The 21,738-nt window shown below is 41.6% G+C and overlaps 1 protein-coding gene across 3 annotated transcripts in view; it reads right to left on the bottom strand.

The window, feature by feature from the left end:
• Positions 1-21,738, bottom strand: part of GAK (cyclin G associated kinase) — a 95,418-nt gene that overhangs the window by 47,671 nt on the left and 26,009 nt on the right. For all 3 annotated transcript variants that reach the window (XM_006019689.3, XM_025199064.1, XM_025199063.1), the window contains exons 11-15: positions 15,843-15,892; positions 15,606-15,754; positions 11,275-11,397; positions 2,812-2,945; positions 457-651 (exon numbers count right to left, since the gene is read on the bottom strand). In XM_006019689.3, coding sequence (XP_006019751.2) covers positions 457-651; positions 2,812-2,945; positions 11,275-11,397; positions 15,606-15,754; positions 15,843-15,892 — 651 coding nt within the window. The remainder of the gene's footprint in view (positions 1-456; positions 652-2,811; positions 2,946-11,274; positions 11,398-15,605; positions 15,755-15,842; positions 15,893-21,738) is intronic.

Raw genomic sequence — 21,738 nt, 5'->3', positions numbered from 1 at the left:
ATAATGGTTTTTTTTTTTTTTTTTTTTAGTGGAAGCTGGAAAAGACAACTGCTATACTCCTGTGAACCAGTATTCATTTTTAAATGGCCATTTTCCAGAAGGTGTAATTTTGATTTTACATATTTGAATTTCCTTAAGCACAACCTTAAAACTCATACGATACTCCATAGGATGCAAAACATTCTGGATTTAAATAAAAGTCTGAATACTAACTTTCAAATACTCCACGGCTGTGCTTAGGGTTACAGCTTGCAAGCAGGATGTTGACCACCAATATGGTGAGACTGTACAAGGACCACAACCTGATTTTTCCATCAACAAACTTTGAATTCAAAGACCTATGGCTACATTAGTGTAGTGAAGCAGCACAGGCAAGTCAGTCAGACATAAAAATACTAAAAACAGCACAAAGAAAAGCTGGCTTAGTTTAGGGAGCAAGCTGCAACCTGCACTTACTTCATTTTGTCATATTCCTGTGAGGTAGTAGTCACTCTTTCATCCCCAACGTAAACTTCACAAAAAGGCCGACAGCCATTGCGTTGCTTGCTGAATAGAGGTACTGGAGTCATGACGATTGATTTGATGAGGATCGGCTTACTGTGAGGAATAATGGGTTCTTCTGCCATCATGTCACACATGTACTCTATATATCTGCCAAAACAAGAATTATTTGTTCAGCAGAAAGCTAGAGCCTAAAAATGCAGAATGCAAAAAGCTTTTGTAACCATCAGCTCAATAGTAGGCTGGATGCTGGCATGATCTTATCACAGGGGCGGGCAATTATTTTGGGCAGAGGGCCGCTTACTGAGTTTCAGCAAGCCATCAAGGGCCACAAGTATCTGCAAGAGTTGCATGTATGGCCGAGCTACTCGCAATCTTCAGTGTATTTATCCCAGTGAGGCTGGAAAGTGCCATTACTTCCTTTTTCCAGATTGGAAATGGAGGCACACAAAGAAGGGATATAGAACTTGTAAGTTATAAAGTAATTGAGCCTAGGTCTCTAAAGCTGCAGGGGACAACTCAGATTCCTGGACTATTCTTACATTCATCCTGGTCAGGATCCACTGAACATAAGCAGTGGTGGGCTGTTAGGGAGTTAAGTTAACTAAACCACATCTAAATACATTTCTAAAAACAGTAGTATATAATTTTGTTCCTCTGCTATTTGCTAATCTGTACTCCCCTCCTCCCCCCCCTTTTTTTTTTCTTCCTTTTCAAGATCTAGTGTCTGGACTAAACCAAAGAAAAATAGGGCTAAAAGGAACTCTGGATGTCAACTAATCCAATTGGGGGGGTGGGGGGGCAGCAACTCTTTTTGCAGGCATGCCACAAAATACCATCCTCCCACCCAATCTGTTTTCTTTCTGTTTACTGTCCTATCTGCTGCTGTGCTGTCTTTTCCCATTCCCCCCCCCATCTGCCATGTGCCACACAGAGTTGCCCATGCCACCTGTGGCACATGTGCTGCAGGTTGGCCACTCCTCATCTAGTTTAGGCAGCATCATCCCTATCCAAACAAGAAACTATTGCAGTCACACAACTACAAGAGATATTGCCCAAAGATACCAAAAGCGCACTAACTCATGACAGGTAAAAGCACAGGGACAAGGGTGGTCACTGTGCTGCTCAGTGGCATTGCACAGGTGGTGCAAAGAGGTGCACGTGCACCCCTTGAGAACACCAGTGCACCCCCTAACAGGCTGCACTCCCCACTCAGGCAGCAGGCAGGGGAGCAGGTGGGAGCACCAGTACTCCACTGCAAGCACCGGCCAAGGAGTGGGAGTGCCATAGCCAGTTCTCAGCCAGCACAGGGACCTCCCTGCCTTCAGCTGATTGGCCATAGGGGGAACCCCACCCAGTTGCTAACTGGTTGCTTGGGGGGGAGGGGGAGGCGCACATGCCCCTGATTAAGACAGCACCCGTTGCAAGAATTATTAAAATGTGTTCAAGAGATCCACAGAAGAGGGCAATGCCCCCTGCTACAGAGCAAGGCAAACCCCTACCTCCACAGTCCATACCAATCTGTGGGGTAAAATTGTCTTCTGATCCCAAGTGTGGCAATCAGGCTAACCCTAAGCAGAGGCATGATCCTCTGATTAAGAACCTCAGGGATTTATTCCCAACAGGAGCATTGGCAAACCCCAGTCAAAATCTGCAGCATTGGCTGCAGCCAACACCCAACGCTTCAGAGAAGGTGGGGGGAAAAAAACCCCTCACATGTAGCAGCTGGGAGGAGGGAAAACAAATTCCTTCTCTGCCCATGCAGCAATGAGCAAAAAACTATTAGTAGATGCTATACTGGGATCTCATTACTGAAATGTTTTTACCGTTACAAAAACTAGTACAGTGCACCAAATTTACTCTGTTACCAAACTAAATAAGGCTCATTTTAATGCACTAGGTTTGCTCTTTTCAAAAAAAGTAGGACATACCTTACTACATAAGCTGAAGTTGTAGGTAAATTGTTGCATCTTACACTTTTTTTCTGAGACTTTAATGAAGACGGGGTAGGTGAAGGGTTAAAAAACTAGAACTAAAATTGTAATCTAGCCATCAAATGTGTTTACACAACACTGATTACATTTGATTTGCCTGGTAAATAAAAAACAAGTGCGACAATTAAAACATTACACAATTCAAAGCTATGCAGCCCTACAGGTGATGCCGTTTGGTTTTGTAAGTGTTATGCAGTCCTACCAGGTCAATTCTTAAATCTACCTCCCTACAAGTATCCTGCAAAAATAGGGTTAAGCATATTCATTTCTGAAAGATTTGCTTTAACAGTGCTTTGAAAACCAATTCATACAGTACCTTTTGTGAGAAGGCCAAATGCCAGGTGGACAGCGTTTCATACTGAACATATAAACTGCAGCCTCAGCAGTAGTGAAGAGATGACAGAAGCACAGGAAAGAACAAACTACGACAGCAGAAGCTGCTCTTCCATCCTACAAAAAAGGACAGCTTAATGTTATTAAACCTGGTTTAAATAAACAAAAAGGCAGGAGTTACTCTACGTTACTGTTTCCACAACCAAAAAAAGAAGGCACATGTGGTTATTAGATGACTACTAGACTTGTTAGAATTAAAGCTGATAACAAAAGCACAGAACAGACAGGGAAAAGAAAATTAGCTTCCTGCTTGGATGTTAGAAATTAATAGTAATTACTTTAGTTTTACGCAGTATTTCATGGACAGAATTCTTAGCATCATGACCCTTGTGCTTTAATCACATTTTCTAGTTATGTGGAAGATACATTTGAGACAGTCCTTAGGCTGGCAAGCTACTATGAGAGTAAACCGTAAGATGCCCAGAAGCAACTGGAAGAGCCATAAGAGTAGACATCAGCTGCAATCCCTTCTAACAAGAACATGCTTCCTTCCTTGATACTTTTTATTAAAAAAAAATCAGTGCATGAACGCAATATCATATATAGGCATTTGAAAAGCACTTTGAAATTTTTATTAGTACTGTTCCAACTTTACTTCATACTTCAGTGAGGGTGTAGTAAAGTAGTACTAAAGAGACAGGGACAAGAAGTAATGTGGCACTTTCTGAATTTCAGTGCTACCTATGGGGTCCCACATGTAGCAGCTCATGTTCATCTCATTATATGAACATATGCTTATATGAGCATATGCATCACCTGTTAGGACTGCATCTATAACCTGTGCCTCCTTATACTTCCATGTGAAGGCAGAAGGGTACGGCAGTTGCGATTGTCCTTTGGTTCCTTTGCAATGCAGAACAGGGACTAGTAAAAACACCACAAAAATGTGACTGGAGAATAGATTATGCAATTCAGTGACTCCAATATCTCCCCAGTTCCTGTTGGGGAAGAGCAATCATACTCTCTGCCAAATACATCAGAGTAGAGATCACAGGTGGTAAATGACATGCAATAGCTTCTTTGGACAGTGGGACTGAGGAGTTTTAACTGTTTCAAGTGAGTACCACTTGAAGTACTGCTCTCTTAGGCTTGCCATCTGACCTAAATGCTAGGTCAATCTGCAACATTTAACCAAAGTCTGTGACTGGTCTGCTCCATGCTGGTTTAAAGAGTAAGAGACTGGAACATTCCTGAGCCAGCCAGAAGACACCACCTGTACTATGACAGAATGTGCCTGGACAACTGGAGGAAGAGGCTTGCAGTGATATGATGGCAGGTAGAATTTTATGTAGTTTTCCATTTCAAGCGTCTCATATGAGGTGGCTTGGCCTGTTGAAGAAGCAGATATAGAACACTCAGGATAAATCCAAAGCAGGCTGCATTTCACACTGAGAAATACAACCTTGGAAAGAAGGCCGGTACGGCAACACCAGCATAGGGTGGAATTCTGAGATTCCTAGGGATGAGCTTTGAGTGTGTTTATAATACTGCCTAGGAAAAGGAGGGATATGACAACCCCAGCCACATAAGTTTGAGGCTCAGTGAGAGTTGCAATAATGGGTGCAGTAAGTACTGCTTTGATAGTAAGGTTAGATATTGAGAGCATCAAGTGAGTGATTCAACAAAAAAATTGAGAAAGTCAATATAGAGGTCCCACATGGCAGACCGTTCTGATCAGAGCATGGGTATGAAAGAGATCCCTGGGGAATGTGTTACTGATACTGTTAGATAAGATTTTAAAAATTAGAAGCATCATATGCCAATATTTCATGATGAATCTTGAGAGTTAAAAACACTAGCCCAACATGTTCCAGGAGCAGCACGTTGTTGCGATTCTTTGGTACCTTGGACTCTGCTGGGTGTCTATTGTTTTGAACTGCTGGCGCAATTGTATCCATTCTGAAGAATAACATTTTCCTGGTAGAAAGAAAATGATTGTAATGATACAATCATTATCTATTAAGATTGTATCTACAGCTTGTGCCTCCATATACTCCATTATGTGAACATAAGGGTAGGGCAACTGTAATTGTCCTTCAGTTCCTTTGCAATACAAGACAAGGTTGCTAAAACACTGAACAGTAAGGTCCATGAATGCTCAGGTCTCTCAGTTTATAAGGGAATGTCTTACACTCATTAGGGAGAATCTTAGTCACTAGCCAACATCTATATGTCAGCTGAAGGGGTAAATAAAATGACCTTCATTTCCAGATATACCTGAATGGATAAGGAAGTATACGATAGCACATAGTCATTTTCAATAGGTCTAAGTGAAAAATGTGTCATCTAATAAGAGGTGACCAGAGTCATTGCTATGTTGCCCTACCCTATCATTGATGTCCTCCCTATGATCTGAACTCGGATTATCTTGGTATTGCATACCTTCCTGAAATCTACAGAAGGTTCAGATAAGCCTCTCAGTCTAAAGCATCTGTAGAAAATGTCATAATTGGAAAAGGGACAAAAACTATCCCCACACACCCACTTCGCTCATACATTTAGTGGGTCTGACCACCAAGTTAGCTCTTGCAGGTCTTGAGGTCTCTTGATTACGTGATGTCTGGACAAGGAGCACAAAGACCTCAGACACATTTTTAAGAGCTCCAGGTAAGGCTGGCAATGTTGACATATGGCCTAAAAATTCCAGATACATTTGTACAGTCATGAGTAATTTGATCTTAAGCAGTTTATCAGTAACTAAGAGAGACTGGAAACCACCTTCTGGCAGATGTTCTTGGCAACAGAAGGCAATCATGGCTCCTTTGTACTCTGATGCCAAGAGAATTTTCACTGCATTCTCTCAACTAGGTTGCCTTATGAGTAAAGAGGTAGATGGACTGTTTCAGTCTCTGGATGGAACCCTGCCTCTGATCAGCCAGTCACCAAAATACAGGTAGGCAGGGATTTCAGTCACCTTGCCTCTGGAGTCAGATGCACAGGTGGAAGCCCACTGTGCCCCCGTGAGCCCCAGGACCCCTAACAGCAGACCCCCAACAATCCCCAGCCTAGCAGGGCTCATGGTGGCAGGGACCTAGCACAGCTGCGGGGAGGCAGTTGAGAGGAGTCAGGAGGGTCTCCCCCCCCCCCAGCTCCTACTTTGCCCAGCCCCCCAGGGAGCCACGTGACCGGAGCCTCATGAACAAAACACGCAAACTGGTGTGCTTCTAGGCCCAGTGCACAAGTTAGCATGGGAGTTTGCATGAGAGTGTGAGCAGGAGAGGCACAAGGCCCTAGGCAGTGAGCCTCAAGGGGGTAGTTGGCACAATAGTAGCCAAACTACTACTGGTGCAATGGTGGGTGGGACACGTTGCACCCAGAGTTTCCCCCCTGCAGCTGGATCCCTCCTCTCTGGTACTTCTGGGGCCTTCACCCAGATGGAACCCATGGTTCTGGCCTTCATGCAGACAGAGCCCCTGGCAAGAGTCCAGGCAGAGAACATAGTATCCTGGAAGTGAACACATGACCTAGATGGTGGTGTCTAGGTGAAGGCTTCAGCTTCTTTGACAACAGGCGGATGTTCTTAGGATGAGGACTGCCATCAAGAGATGGGATCCATTTGATGAGACGAGGGAAGAGCATCTTTAGGCATCATCTGGCCAACCTAGTAAGGGGGGCTTTAAACTAGATTCTGTGGGGGACAGCAATCAAAACTCTCCAGCAACAGAGTATGCAGTCCAGAGGGTAAAGGACTCAAAGAAGCAACTCAACTCTGGGAAAGGGCAAGAGAGCTACAGGACTGCACCATGTCACACAAAAGGGATGCAAGCTCAAAACACTTCCAATGTATGCATACAGATGTGAAAAGTTTGGCAAATAAACAAGAGGTGCTGGAAGCTGCAGCCTGTGAAAAGAATTATGATCTGGCTGGTACTGCCAAGACCTGGTGGAATAGTTCATGCGACTGGAATGTCAACATGGAGGGCCACACTGTTTCAGAAGGACAGCGTTGAGAGAACAAGGTGGCGGTGTTGCTTTGTATATCAAAACACACACACCTGTTCCCTAGTTCAGGATGAAGATGACATCAGAGTAGAAAGGAAGATGCACTTGGGTAAAGATGAAAGGTGAAAGATGCAACGCTAGAGGTACACTGATATAAAAAAAAAAAAAAATTGGTCCATATCAAATCGGCACCGATAAAAGGAAAATTGGACGCCATCAGCAATCGGCTTTTTTTGGCCAGTGTAGCCAACTGTCACCAATAAATGCCATGTGTATGAGTGCAGCCACAGCATGCAAGCAGCCAGGAATGCAGCCTGGCAGCTTGGAAAGTCTGTGGGGGAAGGAAGGGGTGGGCTCAGGGCCAGGGGCTGCACCAGCCTCTTCCTGGCAGGACGGCTGGGCTGGGGCTGCACTCGAAGGTGATGGGGGCATGGCAATGCTGGGAGGGAAGGGCCATGGGATGGATAGCCCCTGGCCCCAAGTCTGCAGCAGGCAGCCTGCTCTCACCCTGCTCACAAATCCCAGTTGGGCAGCACCTGCCCCAATTCCCTCCCTCACTGTGGAGGCCTCAATCTGCCCCCATGCCCCACCCCACAACAGACTTACCGGCCAGATGCTGGTCTCCACACTGCCGGGCTGCATATCAGCTATTGGATCAGTATTGGCAGATATAGCTGGTTGATGTCACCAACTTTTTTTTTTTTTTCCTTCAAATCAGTGCACCCCTACTCAGCACCAATACAAAATGGTGGGTAATTATTTATTTATTTATTTATTTTATTTTATTTTTTTATTATACCCTACCAAATCAGGAAGAGGAGGTGGATGAAGCACTCTTTGAGCAGGTAACAAATCTACCCAAAAGCTATGGAATAGCACTGCCAGTTTTCTGGACATCTGCTGAAAAACAATGCAGCCGAACAAAACATCAAGCCATTTCCTAACCAATATGGAGGACAACTTTTTGTTTCAGAAAGTGGAGGATACAACTAGGGAACTATCTATCTTGGCTCTTGTCCAGACCAACAGGGAAGAACTGCTGGAGGATATGAAGATGATAGGTAACTATGGTGGAAGCAACTGCAATATGACAGAATACCAGATCCTGAGACAGAGAAAGTATGAGGTCAGCAAAATTGTGAGTCTTCAAAAAGTCGGATTTGATCGAACTCAAGGAGTTCATAGGCATGGTGTCGTGAGAGGATACACTGAAAGATAAAAAGGTGTCCATGACGGCTGGGAGCTTCTGAAGGGCACAGTATTGGAAGCCCAACAAGAAACTGTTCTGACACAATGGAAGCACAAGAAGAATGGCAAGAGACCACTGTAGCTGCATTAGGAGCATCTAAAATGCCTCAAATGCAAAAAGCATACAGGCAATGGAAGAAAGGGCAGGTCATCAAGGAAGCATACCAGGAAATAGCAAGAGTCTGTGGGGACAAAAATCAGGAAGGCAAAGATAAACAACAAGCTACACCAAGCAAAGGAAGTCAAGGACAAGAAGAGGTTCTAGAAGTATGCTGGCCAAAAAAGAAGGACCAATGAAGCTGTTGTTCTCTGTTAACAAGCCACAGGGAACTCCTAAGTGAAGGCGGATCTACTCAACAGCTACTTTGTCTCAGTCTTCACAAAAAAATTAAATTTCAGTCAAACACTTAATACAGATTATCTGGCTATAGAAGGGGGGAAAGCTGAGGGAGGAGATAACAAAAGAGATAATCAGAGTTTTTGCTGGGTCTGAATTAATTTAAGTCAGCAGGGCCAGGTGAACTTCATTCCAGGGTCCTGAACGAACTGGCAGAGGAGATCTTGGAGCCTGTGGCAGTCACCTTCATGAAGTTGTAGGAAACAGGCCAGACAGGTACCAGAGGACCGGAAAAGGGCCAATGTAGTGCTCCACTGTAAAAAGAAGAAAAGGCAAAAAGGAGGACGCAGGGATCTACAGACCAGTAAACCTCACATGAATACCTAGGATATGTTTCAGTAACTTCCTAAAGAAGGCCATTTGCAAGCATCTGGAGGAGGAAAGGTTGATCACAAACAATGAGTATGAATTTACTAGGAACAAATGTCAAACTTGATTTTCTTTGACAAAGAAACTACTTGGGTGGTTGAAGGGAATGCCGTGGATATAATGCATCTGAATTTTAGTAAAGCTTTTGACAAGGTCCCACACAACCTTCTCACAAGCCAACTGCAGAAATATGGACTAGACTAAAACTACAAGGTTTTAGTGAAGAGACAACTGGCTCAAGAACCACAAGCAAAGGGTAATTATTAATGGGTTCGTGTTAGAAAGGAAGGTGGCTTCAAGGGAAGTCCCACAAGAGTCCATCTTGGGCCTGGTGCTGTTCAACATGTTTATTAATGATTTGGATACCGGTATAAAAAGCTTCTTGAGTAAGTTTTCAGATGACAAAACTGGAAAGGATTGCAAACATGTTGGAGGATGCAAGCACAAATTCAGAAGGATCTCAACATATTGAAAGTTGGGCTAGAGCTAACCAGATGAAGTTCAATGTAGACAAGTGCAAGGTGCTACACTCCAGGAGGAATAATCAAAAACAAATAAAAATAAATGACACCTGGCTGAATGAAAGCACTATGAAAAAAGAACTTGGGAGTCTTGGTAGGCCAAAGACTTAATACAAGTTTGCAGTGTGAGGTAGCCACACAAAAAGGTGAATGTCATTTTGGGATACACCAACAAAAGCATTAGGTACAAGACATGGGAGATGATGGTACCTCTACTTGGCATTGGATAGATTCTATTTGGAGTACTGTGTGCAGTTCTGGGATCCACATTTAAAAAAGGACATGGAGAAGTTAGAGAGGGTCCAGAGGCAGGTAACAAAGATGATAAAGGGCTTGGAGGCAAGCTATATGAGGAAAGGCTAAAGGAGCTAGCCATGTTCAGCTTGTGAAAAAGTCACTTAAGAGGAGACATCATAGCTGTCTTCAACTACTTAAAGGGCTGCCATAAAAAGAGGGAAAGCACTTTCTCTCTTGCTCCACAGAGAAGGATGAGGACCAATGGCTTGAAGTTGCAGTAAAATAAGTTTAGACTGGACATCTGGAAAAACTTCTTCACTGTTAGAACAGAGAGGCAGTAGAATAGACTGCCTAAAGAAGCTGTGGACTAGAGTCACTTGGGGTTTTCAAGAAGAGGCTGGACAGGCATTAGTTGGGGATGATCCAGGCATAGCTATGCCTATATTCTACTATGGGTATGCTTCTGGACTTGGCTAGTTGGGCCCCCTTCACCCCTTATCTGGTATATGCATCAAGCCTAAGGAAGGCTTGAAAAAACACCTTCCTTCCATCTGATGTTGGCTACAGCCAAGGCTGGGAACTTTGACAAGGGTGTGCCAATGCTCCTGCTGGGACCAAACTGGGAAGTTCCTGACTAGAGGGTCTTGCCTTCCCACTCAGGGTCAGACCAAATCACCGTATTTGGGGTAAGGAAGGAATTTTACCTGCTGGTCAGATTGGTATGGCCTGTAGCGGTTTTTGCCTTCCTCTGTAGTGACGGTCATGACCCTCTACCTGGGACCTCTTGAGCACATATTGACAACATTTCACAGAAGCAGGATATTGACTGCCGTGGTTCCCCTGCTTTGCCTGTGGCAGGTTATGATGTTAGGTCTGTGTTAAGTTAGGATTGATGGTAGCCTTATGTAGAGGTTGGATTACATTTTGTATAGGAAGGTTTAGATAGCAATGATCTTGCCTCAGGCAGAGGGTTGGACTATATGACCTCTGGAGATCCCTTCCAGCCCAACTTCACTATGATTCTATGACTGAAAATTGAGCTTGCCAACGTCTACAGGAATTTCTTATCAGGTAGATTATAATATAGTGCTGCTATCTATCTAACACCATCTAACACTATCTAAATATTTAGACACAATGATACTCAGATGTGTCACACTGAGATAGATTTGAACATTTTATTCTCTAGTGAAGGCCTGCCAACAGTAAACAGAATAGCTGAGTTTTGGCAGGGCTTTAGGGAGACATTTAGTTTTTAAGCAACTCACTGAACATTAAACGTTGGCATTACCTGACCTGCTAGGAGCTATGCAAATCAAGCCCCTTATATGCCTATAATTTGGAGCTAGATGTGTAGCAAGCAAAGAAATTAACAGAAGTGCAAGAAAGCAGTGCCTATCACACAAGTGCCAAACTACCTTGATTCCTCCTGTTACTGTTTCATCTGCTATCTGCAGAGGGAGTTAAAAGGGTTTCTAAGTTATCTTTGTGACTGACTTCATAGCAAATTGGTGCATGTTAACACCATTTAAACACGTAGTACTTTCTCTAAAGAATTTATACTACCACCAAAACTTAAATATAGAGAAGTTTGTTACTTGTATACATGTGAACTGAACTGATATGGCTGGGCTCAGACAGATAAAATAGGTCAGGTGTAATAGTTACTTACAAGGCAGTGCACAATGCAAACATTTTTCTGGTCTTGCTTCAGCCATAAATGCATGTTCTTGCAAATGCTATAAAGGTTTTGAAGATTTGGAGCACGTCTCGCTGGCCAACCGCATTCAGAAACCTGGAGGATGGGGTAAGAGGTGAGTAGAGTGACTACAGCCACACCACATAAACAGACATGTTTATACTTTAATACTAAATTTAAGAACAAATTAAGAGAAGAAAGCTTAATAAGCAGGGTATCAAACAAGATCTCTATTTAAATATATCCTCCACAGCATCCAGCAAAATGAGTCTTCCATGCTAAGCATGGTCTCTGGACACTACTGAAATAAAAATAGCTACAACATGCAAAGCTAACAGAGTATTTATTACTACTGAAGCAGTCAACATTAGTTAATGATGCAAAACTGCTTCCCCTGATAGGCTGAAAAAAAGATTGGTTTAAACAAAATTAAAAATTCCTCAGCAATTTTCACATGAACAAAGGAGAAAACCATACACTGGTAAAAAAAAATAAATTTTACACAATGCTTTTAAATAGGGTTCAAAATATGACAACAGTTGGCACTGACAAATGCTTTTATAGGAATGGATGCCTTGTCAGCTTCAGGGAACAATTTAAATCAGTGACCATGCTTAGTGCCTCCTGACAGGACTTGCGCAAAGTAGGTTGCAGGTATGGACAGATCAATGAATTGCACTGAGTTAAGAGGATAACTTAAAAGGTATTAGCTATTCCACAGTATCTATTCCATGGGTCTGCTCCTATCCCAAGACAAGTGAAAGCTGGGCAGCTTCCCCAGATTAGTTTCCACTAACTGCAGAATAGGAGTAAAAATACAAAGCAGTTGGGGTGGTACAGCTGACAAAGGTAAAATAACCCCCTGTCCCCTGCTGGTATAAATCAGTATAATCTGCTCATCTAACCTCAATTTTTTCCCCAGGCTGAAATGTATAAAAAGATTGCTTCTGGGAAAAGCTAAGGTTTTAACATCAAATTAGCTATTCCTCAAGAAACTGTCAGAGTCAGAAAAAAAAAGTGGCAGATGTAAGAGAGAATTAAATCTCCCCCTCCCCACGTTTTTGTTGCATTATATAGTATTCTGTCATTTCCATGCTTTCATTTTGAAAAAGTAAAATTTTCCCATTGGAAAAATGAAACCAGCAAAACTGATCAATACACTCCTAACCATGTGAAATAAGCCTAAAATAATGTTCCATATTAACCAACTGTAGCAAAGAAATGCCACCCCTTCTTTCCACTAGATTAAATAGAGCAGTGCTTCTCAGCTGAGATGCCACAGCACCCCAGAATGCCGCAACATGAGCATTACCACCACAACCAGGTTAAATTGCCCCACGTGCCTACTGCACAGCCACAACAGGAAGGACTGTGGCAACCATGTGCTCTTCTGCCTCATTAGGGATCTGATAAGCCTAAAGTAGGGAAAAGGGCCAGCTTGTAAAGTAGCCCTTCCCTGTCCAGCCTCTCCACACTCCTGAAATATGCAGGACAGTTCCACTTATCCCACTGGCCTCTGTTTCCAGGAGATGCTGTGCAAAGTTGGACCAGGAAAAGCTACAGAATGGGCTGGCTTTCCTGCCTGCTTCAACCTTAAAGAATACTAATGAGGCAGAACAGCATTGTGTGCTGCAGCCCTTCCCAGGTTGTTTGTGCAGGAGCAGTACAAACAGTTTTATCAGGTAACAGTGGCAATGGCACCTGGTTGAGAACCACTGTAGCAAACTGAGGTACCACAACAGTGCTTCTCAACCAGGGATGCCACCAAATTCAAACAAGTTGAGGAGGGGTGCCCCAACTCTAACAACATTGAGAACCACTGAAAGATTGTAGGCAAGGTATAGAAAAAGATTGAATCATTTGAGTCTTAACGTTAAAACAGCAAAAAATTCCTAATGCTACTTCATGGACACAAACTGAAAAGCAAAAAAAAAAAAGGTCTTAGCTCCTGAACTAATGCTGATTTAACCATATAGCATCTCTCTGGTTATTTTATTCTAGCTTTCTTACTTTAAAGTAGAATGAATTTTGCCACAAAAACAAATGCTATACAAGACAGGCTTTTGTTCTCTATCAGTGCATTCATTTTCTTGAAATGTACTTAACTACTAGTGAGGGATTGTTACTGGAGGAATCCACAAAACTGCTCAACAGAAGCAGCTCTGCTGCCTTAGGCAGGTTTTGGGCACCCAAAAGCTATGTAGGAGTGGAATTAAGAAAAGCCTAGAGAGAATTCCAAAAACTTTACATTTTTACCTACTATGAACAAACAAAGTTCACAGAAAATTCTATATTGGTGAAAGGAATATACAGCAAAAAAAATTTAGAGCAAGTTAGAGAAAGGATAACCTGCAAGATCTAAAATATTCACAATGATGCATCCATTTAGCAAGGACTAGAAAGTAGATCAAAGTTGTAAATATTCACCTCAGATGTTGAGGGTGTCTGACCACTTTACAGGGGCTTAGATTAGCATACATTTTATGGCACGAGATGATGGAGAAGTCTTGAATTTTCTTCACTTCCACTCAGTAGGATACCCTACATTTAGAAGTTACCCTTTTCTTGCGTCTACTATTCTAAATTAAATATGGAGTCCAAGCTGTAGAATGACTTTTATGGAGACACACATTTTGTCGTCTTTATACCCACAGGATTAAGAAACAGCTTTTGAGCACCTGGGTTTTACAGGTGGAAAAAGGGGAAGTTTCCTAGAAAAACGAGATGAAAATAAATTCTATTTCAGTTTAACTGGGGACTCAAAAAAGCTCTAGTCCTTAAAGGCAACCTAAACAAAAAAAATGAAGTTGCGCAATGTTTTTTTGACAAGTTGAGATCCATTGATCCCTTCTGGCTACACAGGAAAAAAGACTTGGGCCAGGATTAAATGAATGATGCTAACTGACAAGCTAAATAAACAATAAGGCCTGAAAAACTTGAGCCTGTTGGAGGATTGGCAGTTACTCCAGTAATTTTCCCTTGTCAAGTAAGTTAGAGACATCACTGCAGGAGTGCTATATACGAGGGAAATATAGTCAATAAACTGGACATCTTCAGAGTAAAGTTGAGTTTTCTGTCCAAGGAATAAGGTTTCTTAATGTGAGACAAATTTGGAGAACATGGATACAGGAGTAAATTATTTTAGAAAAAGAGCAATGCATTGGGAAGACTTCTTTAAAAATTCAGTGCATTTTTTTCCTGTTCCAAAGGATCTGTGGGTCTCCACTGAAATTTAGGTAAGCCTAGGGTCTTAGCTTAACTGTTTCTGGGGTCCACAGTCTCAAGGGCTGATAAATCTTTAAAAGTTTAAATCAGATTTAGGCAAGTAAGACAAGAATTTATCCTATCTGAATTCCATTCCATTAGTTTGCACTTGGAGGAGGAAAAAATTTTTAGGTCCAATATTTTCCCTACTCCTGCTGCTTGAAGGAGACTTATGAAAAGAAAGGGTAAGAATACACTGTAAACTGAACTGTGCCAAAACACAGGAATATTATTTTTAAAATTTGGTTTTGAAGGGATGATAATGGACAGCTTACAACACACAGGTTGAGAGACAAAAAAGGGACACACTGAGTCCTGGCTTTATAAAGATCTAACTGAGGTCCAATGGGGATGGTGCAAGTACATCTTCAGACACCACCAAGATGTTTCCATTAGAAAGCTGAGATTTGAAAGCCTGAGACTCCAGTGTGCTGTCAGTCATGATTTCTGGTTGTAAGACTGCACCGAAGGAAAGGAGTCAAAGAGATATTTGTACTTAAGGACCTGCCAGATAGCCATCTTTGCTTACCTACAAACAAGGATGTGCGCCATGTCCCTGCTTTTATACACTGCTCATTTCAGGCAACAGTAAGGAGTGGACATGCCTAGGCAACTCACTAAGTGCAGCTGGCTCAGAGAGGAGACAGAAAAAAAAAAAAGGGAGATAAAAAGGGAGAAAAGAAGGCCAGTAAGTGAAGCCCTCCCAAATAATGCAAAGCAGGGAAAGACCTCTGGACGCACAGAAAACATAGCTGTTCCAGTAACACGTTTCCTAGGTAGGGAGGTGCTGAATGCCTGGGTCTTTCTTCAGCAAAGCTACCACTCCAGAAAGCAATGCCATCTTTCCCTTTCATCCAAATCGGTGGCAAAATATACTAGAATTAATATTGGTAATGGACCTTACCTTTGAAATGGCCCATTTGTGATTTGAGCTGTACATCTTAACTGAATAAAAATGTTGGCATCTAACAAAAGATGCGCTAGGTCTACTCAGTCCTACTACAGGAAAATAAATCAATAAAAGACAAATACATACACACCCTATTATGAAATCTTGAAGACCTGTATGTTCTTGGAGATACATTGTAAACAGCATAGTGTCCAGGGTGTTTAGAGTCTAAAAATAATCGCACATCTTCTATGTTATTTTTGATGGCAGATTCTACACCTTCTGCTGGAAAGGACATCACTGAAAACAGAACATTGCCATTTGAGGTATTAACTTTTATGAAAATATAATTAAAATCATGATTTTAAAAAGATGCAACTAACCATACCAGCAATTCTGGAAGTGATAAACGATATATCCAAATCTCCCTTTGCATAACTGAAATAAAACACATGTCTGAGTTAATATATAAAAATGATTTTATTCAAAGGTAAATAGAAATATGTAAATAAACAGTTTATTCAAGTAACAGGCTACTATGGAGATCTTTTTCCTGCTAGGAAATCATAAGAAATACTCAGCTTATCAGAGTGATAGCAAAATAGTTCAAGACCCTATATATTTAAACTAAGAGAACGACAGATGTTGTGGAATGAGATTAGACTTTCAAAATAGCAATTCATTGCAAAAAGATCTTTCTTGTGTGCAAGTGCAAGGGCTGTGAAAAACATTAACCAAAGGAGTTAGGACATACAGCTGAACTTTCTCATCCACCTTTACTAGAATTTCCAGCTATTCAGACCTTTGAATAGCAACCTATACGAGTTGAGCTATGTCTATAGCTTTGATTACAAGCATACCATAAGCTTCACCATATTTATCTTCACACTTTGAGAAAGGGAAGTATTTCTGTGCCTATTTTTGCAATGGGGAACTGACCCACAAAGACCAATGGCCAGATTCACTTAGGCATTGCCATGTAGGCATTTCATTCCTAAGCTTTCAGCCCACTGCCTCAGGAGGGTAACCTAAAGAGACAGGTTTACATGTCTATACTGTGAATATGTGTGTCCTGGTCAAGCCATAGTACATGTGTACTAAACATGAACACACCTACAGGTAGTTGTTATCTGGAAATGCAAGGTACAGGGGTGTGTCTAAGCTTCCCGTTCCTCATCCTCAGAGCTAAAGCATCTGACAAGGCTGCATGTTAGATGAGTCTGTCATCCCTGAGTCAGCAGCCAGCTGGAGTCTTCTACCTGAATCAAGATGCTCAAGTGACAGCAACACTGAGTTCAGTGTGAAGCACAGGACACATCATTCACTTTGAATGACAAATGTTGCCAACCACTTTTGCCAAGTAGCCTAGGTTAGAGCTTGGACCCAGGATGCAGAAGACCTGCATTCTGGACTTTCCTCAAGTCAGAAGGAACCCGTGCTCACATCTCCTATTTCCCAGGAAAGTGTCCTGACCATGCTGGGCTCTCCCAACTCCTGGATGGGAATTAAACACACCCAGGCTGTTAACCAACTAAACAAAAAGGTGGGCACCACCATGGGTGGCTGTAATGAATTGTCTTCATGCCATCTGAAAGGCACTGGATGCACTATGCAGTGGCCTAAGACTGTATGAATCCTTGGTTCCTTTCAGGTCTCCCAGAGCCAAATCTGGATCATAACAGAGTTCAGGCAGAAGTTTGGCTCCAAGGGGAAAGCATAAGCTGAAATGCCAATGCCTCTTTGTTGACTGAAGCTGAGGCATCTAACAAATCCAGGCATCTAATCAGTTTTCCAGCTGCTCAAGTGGCACCATCTAGGGTGCACCTAAATTCCATTTAGATCCTGTTTAGGTGCGTACAAAGCTGATTTAAATTTAAAGCTTAAAGTCAACACTGTCCTTCCTTCTCCTGGCCTTTCCAGAGCCCCAAAATCCAGCTGCACTCAGGTCCTCTCTGCTGTTCACTCCTTTCTTGTAGGCTCTACAATGGTTCAGTCAAAGCTACTTCATTTCCTTCCACTCTTGCTCTCCTTTGGGTCACTAACTCATAACACCACAAACTTGGGTTCCTCTCTCCAAACAGCTCCCTTTCTGTTCCTGCACCACTGAATGCCTCTAGACCAAATCTGAAGACTACAAACTAACTTGGACAACTGTAACACCCACTCCTCCTATTCTGCCACTGTCCTTTCTAAACAACATTTAGTACCTTTTGGTGGGACGTCAACAAGCAACAAGCCATTACTCCACAAAAGAACCCCCCTACTACAAAAGAGGGAGATACCTCATCATGACTTCCTCCACCTCCTCTTTGCTCACCACTTTCTCCTTTAGTATTGATTGATCAAACTTTCTACCTATCCTCCTCCTCGATCCCACCCCTTCCCAGCTGCTACCTTTTTACTACCCTCACTTTAGCAAAGTTTCTGATACAGTCTTCCACAAGATTCTTGCAAGCAAACTACAGTAGTACAGGTTGGATGAATAGTTTTGTAAGGTGGATAGAAAACTGGCTGGATCATCAACTCTCACCTGGAAGGTAGTAAAGCACTGGAACAGGTTACCCAGAGAAGCTGTGGAATCTCTATTCTTGTAAGTTTAAGACCCAGCTAGATGAAGCTGGTGGGATGATCTAGTTGGGGATGGTCCTGCTTTGAGCAGGGGGATGGGCTAGCTGGCCTTCTGAGTTCTCTTCCAACTCTAAAATTTCTATGATTCTCACTTCTCTCCCCCTCACTCAAGCCCTTTCAGCTCCCTGTCCCTTCCCTTGCAAATGAAAGCCTGTTGTTTGGCCCTACCATCAATTTCCCAGAAATTATCAAAACCAAAACTGTTTCTTCTTCTTACACCTTTTCCTTTACAGTTGTTTTGACTCCAACCCAGACTGGCAAAACCAGAGTCAAGATCATAGTCACAGAACTGGGTTCAGATCTCTAACCTAAGTGAGATGAATCCTATAAAAACTGAGAGAATACCAAAGGAAAAGAGCTGGGATATGACATTCAAGCTCTAAAGACCACATAAACAGAAAATATTGGCAAACTGCAAGGAGTTCAACAAGAGTAGCATGAACGTTCAGAGGCTGAAGGAATTGATTAGGCAATACTCAAAGTCATTTTTATCTAAGCAGTCACTGAAAGAGCAACTGACACCAACCCAGAAACAAATGAAGACAATGTATATAAATACAGTTAAAAGAAGTATAATTGGAAGTAATGGCAGGCATGCACCTAAGGAAAACAAGCTGAGTATCAGGAAAGGCTTCCTAAATATCTTGTGTGAATTTGGGACACACACTCTCAAGGGAAAGAGAAAGGAAGCTCTATCAACATGGGTGGCTGAAAATTAGACCAGAAACAGTACAATAAATGTAGAGTTGAGGTTGTACTAAGTTCGTGTTGTACTAAGTGCTGGCTAACTGCTGTGGTAAAAATTTGGGTGAGAAAAAGGGCAATTTTTATCTAGAACAAGCACAGTGAAAAATTAATGGTACTGATCATTAGGCAAGTCAGCAACCTCAAATAAATACACAAATCAGAATAGTAAAAAGGAAGGCCAAGGATTTCCTGGAGTTGATATTTCTTGTTTCCTTCTCCAAGGAATTCAAACCCGTTCCTCACCAATAGTTTTCTAAGGCTCATACCTCGTTTAGACATATCCACTTAACTGTTATACTCAAAACTTCACTTTTGCATGCATCTGAATTAAATACCAAAATCTTTGAAGCAGAGATTCCAAATCTCAGGCATTTATAAAAGCTCCATGCATACTTGGAATTGTTTATACAATAAAATTTGCCAAGTCTCGTATACTAAAGGCAGCTGATGGGTAACGGAAGCAGGAAGGGTAGTTTTGCAGAAAAACTCTAAATACTCCTCGGCAAGCTACTTTACTTACCCAACCCCAAAATTGTACATGATACTCTATCAATGCATGTGGCTGCTACAAGCTATTCCATTTTAATACACCTTCCTTAAAAAAAGATTAGAGGTTAACTTTATAATCTCTCTCCATAATTTTCCCTGAACTCCAATGTTGAAATGACCATGAAATCATCACAATAATGTAAAGCACTATTTCATTACTTGACCATACTGTGAGACTTTCATGAGCTTCCCTTTGGTATGGCTACTTTAAAAAAAAAAAAAAAAAAAAAAGTCATAAATAGTATGCATGCACATTCCTCGCAATTAGCTACAATCCGTAAAAAAAAAGAGGAAGTCACACAGGCCCCAATCCTGTAATTAAGACTGAAAGGGCTTTCACATCTTTACAGGGATGTCTTGACTTCACAGTCTATCTACACTGGGTGGATTGCTAGATTGGGGCCTTCCTAGCCAAGCCATTAACAGAAGAAAGCATACATTTTATTTATACTGAATGAATGTTGCTAAGAAATGAGAAGCAGGGTACAATGAAGAAACAGGCAAAAAGAAAAAAAATCAGCACAAAAAAGTGACAAAGCAAGTAAGTAAATTATGTTTAGAGCTTCTGGCTTTGTTTTTCAGAAAAAAACTGTCACACAAGAAAGAAGGGCACTTTTCATCCTACAAATAAAAGGAAAGTACCCTCACCACATCAAGATTTTTCTTCTTCTCAACTTGTTAGGAAAAGCAAGAAGTTAAAAAGTGGTTTGGATTTTTATTCAGCAGTGTAAATATTTGAACTAAGCCACACGCTTTAGCTGAAATACTTGTTAAACAAGTCACCTATGTAAATAAAAGCTGGTTTATAAGCAGAACTTGTCAAAGAATGCCTAGATATAGATTGAACTTCAAAAAAAATAGCACTCAAAAGACCATTTAAAATTAGAAACTTGTTCATAAAAGCAAACTGAGTAACACTTAGTACACTTGTTACTAATAGAATTGCACATAAGTTACCTTGGGGTGCTAACAGACGTGTGTATGAAATGAAAGGCACATAAATAATAAAAGCAGTTAGCACAGATAAATTGTAAAGAAAAAATATCACAGAAATGATCAGTATTCATATGATCGCCAATCTAAAACAAATCATGTTCCAGTACTTAAAGTAGCTTTTCTTGTTCTAGTTTACCTGTACTCAAAAGTACTCAACATTAAGAAGTATCCATTAAAAAGTCACCATCCTTGCAACAAATTTTAAAGGAAGTCGTTAGTGCTGAAATTCACATCAGTCTTACACCACCTAGTCTGGTTTCATACCTGGGTGTTTAATTCAATTTTATCCAGTCCCAGACAAAACATCCAAATTGAAAAGTTTCAGTAAGTCAAAGCTGACTTATGAACTGAGGCAGGAATTCTTTGTACTTGCATAGCAAACCTCTTAAGTAGGACCTTGTTCCTGACTGGGAGTGCTTAACCCAAAGCACAATTAATATGCTACAGAATTTTAAGGATGAGCAGCTAATAAAAAAATTAAGGATTTTATAGCAGTCCCACAAAATCTCATAGAAATTGATATGCTCAGGAATATGTGGGCAAGGCTGAATACTTGTTGAATGATTAAATGAACACAATCTGTACCAACATACTGTATCCAAGTGGGAAAGGCATTCAGCATAACATTCAGAGATCTCTCTCTTCTGATTAATTGGTAAAGGCTAGAGCAAGAAAAGTAAAGGAAACTGCCACAGAGCTACTATTTGTGACAGAACTGGAAGGCATTACCTAACGTTATACATTAAATATTAATGAAGTCCTTGAAGCTGTATTTTCAGACAAAAGCTGCCCAGTGTTCTTTGCAAGAACTGCAAGGCAAAATACAAGACAGTCTGTGTGCTTTACTCCTCTTCTGTATGTACAATTTAAATACAAAAGTCCTGGGGCTTGTACACATTTCACTCATCGTGGGTGCTTCATATATTAATCATTTTTCCTACACACTGAAAGAAGGAAGTCTCCTCAATCTGAAACACGCTCTTAGGGAAAAGGTATCAGAAGAGGGGAAAAAAATCAAGTTAAAATGCGGACTTTAAGAGTTCTATTTAGGCATTCATTTTTAAGGTTTGGTCCTAAGACTTATCCAACATGACACAAGAAGACTGGTAGAAGAACTGAACCCATCTGTCTCAATCCAGTGTCTTAAAACCAACTTTTCCTTATCCTCGCATCACTTTCCTGTAGCCCTTAACATCTTGCAGGGGGGCAGGGGTGTCCAAATATAGCTTTTAGTCTACACCACTGAGAACAGTCGTCAGCATCTTATGAGAATCCAGACAATGATATTATGCAAGGCTGCAATCTGAGCTGTAGCAGTTCCCCGCCTTCTGAAAGGGGGGGGGGGGGGGGGGGGGAGAACAAAA

This window comes from Alligator sinensis, unplaced genomic scaffold (assembly GCF_000455745.1).
Source record: "Alligator sinensis unplaced genomic scaffold, ASM45574v1 scaffold607_1, whole genome shotgun sequence".
NCBI classification, from domain to species: Eukaryota; Metazoa; Chordata; order Crocodylia; family Alligatoridae; genus Alligator; species Alligator sinensis.
This window is presented reverse-complemented; position numbering and strand designations above follow the sequence as displayed.